The sequence below is a fragment of the Lathyrus oleraceus genome, chromosome 3 (assembly GCF_024323335.1).
Source record: "Lathyrus oleraceus cultivar Zhongwan6 chromosome 3, CAAS_Psat_ZW6_1.0, whole genome shotgun sequence".
NCBI lineage: Eukaryota > Viridiplantae > Streptophyta > Magnoliopsida > Fabales > Fabaceae > Lathyrus > Lathyrus oleraceus.
Window position 1 is genome coordinate 8,294,455 of NC_066581.1, and position 3,186 is coordinate 8,297,640.

At 36.0% G+C, this 3,186-nt stretch overlaps 1 protein-coding gene across 1 annotated transcript; it reads right to left on the bottom strand.

Moving 5' to 3' along the window:
- Positions 1 to 1,730: 1,730 nt before the first annotated feature.
- LOC127128805 (uncharacterized) lies at positions 1,731 to 2,867 on the bottom strand. Its single transcript, XM_051058174.1, has one exon. It carries the CDS (start codon positions 2,865 to 2,867, stop codon positions 1,731 to 1,733), a length of 1,137 nt encoding a protein of 378 aa, XP_050914131.1.
- Between the last annotated feature and the right edge of the window lie 319 nt (positions 2,868 to 3,186).

The window sequence follows — 3,186 nt, forward strand, 5'->3', positions numbered from 1 at the left end:
GAAGTGTGACAAGTCTTCAGGTTGTGTAACCAGAAATGGAACAAGAGTCTCTATTGGATTTGTTTAATAGATCTCGCTAATTGTGAATCTCGAACTATATTTGGATGCAGTGGAATGATCGTTTCAGGATCTATAGTGTTTTGTGGTGAAGGAACAAATGGTTGATTCCTTATTGCTATAGTTGCAGCAGCGGCTTCTCGTGTTGCGGCGAATTTAGTAGCTTTAGATCCAACCGTCACTGGTGAAATTAAGAACTAAGAATTTGGAGATTTGAGGAGAATAATTGAGGTAATGTTGAATCGAATCAAAATGGAAGAAGAATGTGAATTCGTCAAAATCGTAAGAATCAACATTCGCTTCCCACAAACGCCACCACTTTTCCGTTAGGGAACTAGAAATGAGAAGGTGAACGACGATGATGGAAGATCTTGGCTTTCGAGGCGGTAGAGTGGGGGGCCTGCAATATTAGTACTTCAACTCTCAAGTCAGTATATGAAGAAGAGTGACATGAAAAATTGTATTTGAAATTCGTTACCTGATTTTGACGCTCTCTCTATATATAGTAGAGAGGGAATAACTAACTTAATATTAGTTAGGAGTGAATTACTGAGAGCCATCAGATGCTTTACGATTGAAATCTTAGATGAAAATTAGAATGATAATCTTTTAATATTGGGAAAATTCTATAAGGAATGGGATCCTTAGCTGATTGCTTAGCCGAGATTAGTATGGTTGACTGACTAATTCGGGGTCGATATGATCGGCCCAAAACAAATCTTATTCTTGTAAATCAAAGGCAGATTTAGGTTGAACCTAAAACCAATTCTAAAAGTTTTAATACCATATGTCATGCTAAAAAGAAAATCAATCACTCTATTTTTAAATATAATTATTATTATAAACTTAGTCATCTAGCCTTACTTATTTAGCAAAATAAAAGATTTAAAGTGGTAAATATATTTAAATTTAATGATTTGAACCACTAAAATCTATTAACACTAGAGAAAAAAAAGAATCCAATATGAAAGATAAAAAAAAAATTGTGAAGTAGATATGTGTCACACCTCAAAATCAAATTATCATATTGATAGTGACAGCTCAAATCACAACTCAAGAAATAACTATGTTCTCTTATTTCGCTCCTATAAAAAGAGAAGTTTTTTCTTACGGTAATAACAAAAATAAAATTGTTGATTCATGAACTATCTTTTAAGAGTCCTAAACCTACTCTATTTCCTATAATTCCAAAGATATTTTTAGATTAACATGAATTCATAAGGAATTGAGAGGTTGAGGAAGGAGGGAGAATTTCACTAGTGTTTTTTTATCCGTCCAACAAAATACACCTGTGTTGGCTACTCAAGCATAAATTGTCCATGTTTTATTAAGTCATAAATGAAAGGTCGATTCTAAAAAAGAACATGGAATGTTAATATGCTCAAAATAATAGGTAAGGAATAAAACTTCAAATCCTATATAGTACTTGAATATTACATCAATCAACTTAGAACAATTATATTTAAACATTAAAGGAGTTACAAACTTATTGCAAAACACCACTCTCTCCATAAACAAATAACTATAAAGATTATCAACCATACACAAAAGTAATCCATGCATGCATAATGCATGCATGCATCATACATTTATTTTCCACCAAAGACAGTGGAGAGAATCTTCAACCTTTATTCACCATACCACAAACTAGACACACAAAGAACCAACTTCAATCAATTATAGTCACCACCATTGACATGTTCCTTCACATGGTAACTTTCACCAAATGGCTTCTTTGAAAGAGATAGACGCACTCCTGGATCATGGTGAGAGCAAGAAGCATGAAACAGTAGAGAGTTATTGACACACTGCACATTGCTGTTCATGTATGCAGCCATTGGAAATGAAGACTTTGTTCTCCCTTTGTGATTCTTATCATTCTTGTTTATTTTTCCTTCCTCGGCACTTGAAAACTCTGATTCACCACCACTAACTTTGATACCATTCGATTTTAAGTTTCCCTTCTTGTGAAGATAATTCGGTTCGTGTTTCTTTTGAGATTGAACAAGTTCCATATAAGCTCCTCTATTTTCACCTGCAATTGTTATCACTCTCATGCCAGAGTCTTCAGAATCTGAAAATTTTCTCTCCTTTGTTTCCCTTTCTTCGACAGTAACATGTTTGTTCCCATGATGAGAAGAATTGCTATGATTTTGAGTCTCCCTATGAAACTCACCATTGCCGCTGTGTTTGGTTCCACGATGAGAAGAATTGCTATGATTATGAGCCTCCGGGTGTAACTCGCTGTTGCCATTGTGCCATGGCTTAGGCACGTCAACGGTTTTCTGAACTAACACAGCTTTTGGCTCTGCCTCCATTGGTATCTTAGACCGTTCTTCATGAGTTTTGAACTGAGAGTGAGAAGGTGGGAGTGTCAGAGGAGAGGGTGGTGAATAAATGTATTTAGTTTTTGGTGAATGCGTTGGGGTGAGGACGTTTTGTTTAATAGTTTTCGGAGATTGAGTCGGAATCGGAAGACGAGAAGTGTTGGTTGTAGTTTTCTCCGGGGAAGAAGAACTACTTGAATAATGTGTTGGCTTATGAATAGGAGAAGATGGAAGTGAAGAAGATGAAGAATAAGAATTAGGAGCTAGTACTCTATGAGGTGGAGATGAAGGTGGTTGTTCGGTTTTCTTTTCTTGAGGTTGAGTTTGATTATGAGGTGATGGTGGTGTTGAAGCTGTTTGAAATGCAGGTAGAGGCATAATAGGGCGCGACTCGGGAGCGGGAGCAGGTGCGGGTGCAGGTGCGGACACAGGGCGAATGGAGGTTAATCGGAACCAAGGTCGAACCGGGGGCGGATTAGCCATGGTGATTGTTTGTTGTTGGGGGAAATATTGAAGTTTTTGAAGAGAAGTTTAGAAAAAAAAATGGAGGAGGGAAAATGAGGACACAAAAATATGGGAGAGGGTGTTTTTTATTTATAGAAATGTTTTTTCAGCTCATAGAACAAAAGAAGAATGGGAAAGCATCAGATTCAATTGGCACTTCCAGCTGACACAAGCTCACAAAGTAAGATTGGTATCTAATATTGGAGTATTTTAAGTTTAATTTTCTACATGTTTTTGTGATGAAATCATTTTTAAAAACATTTGTAAATTGTACTAGTATTGTGTATGTTTTTGTATG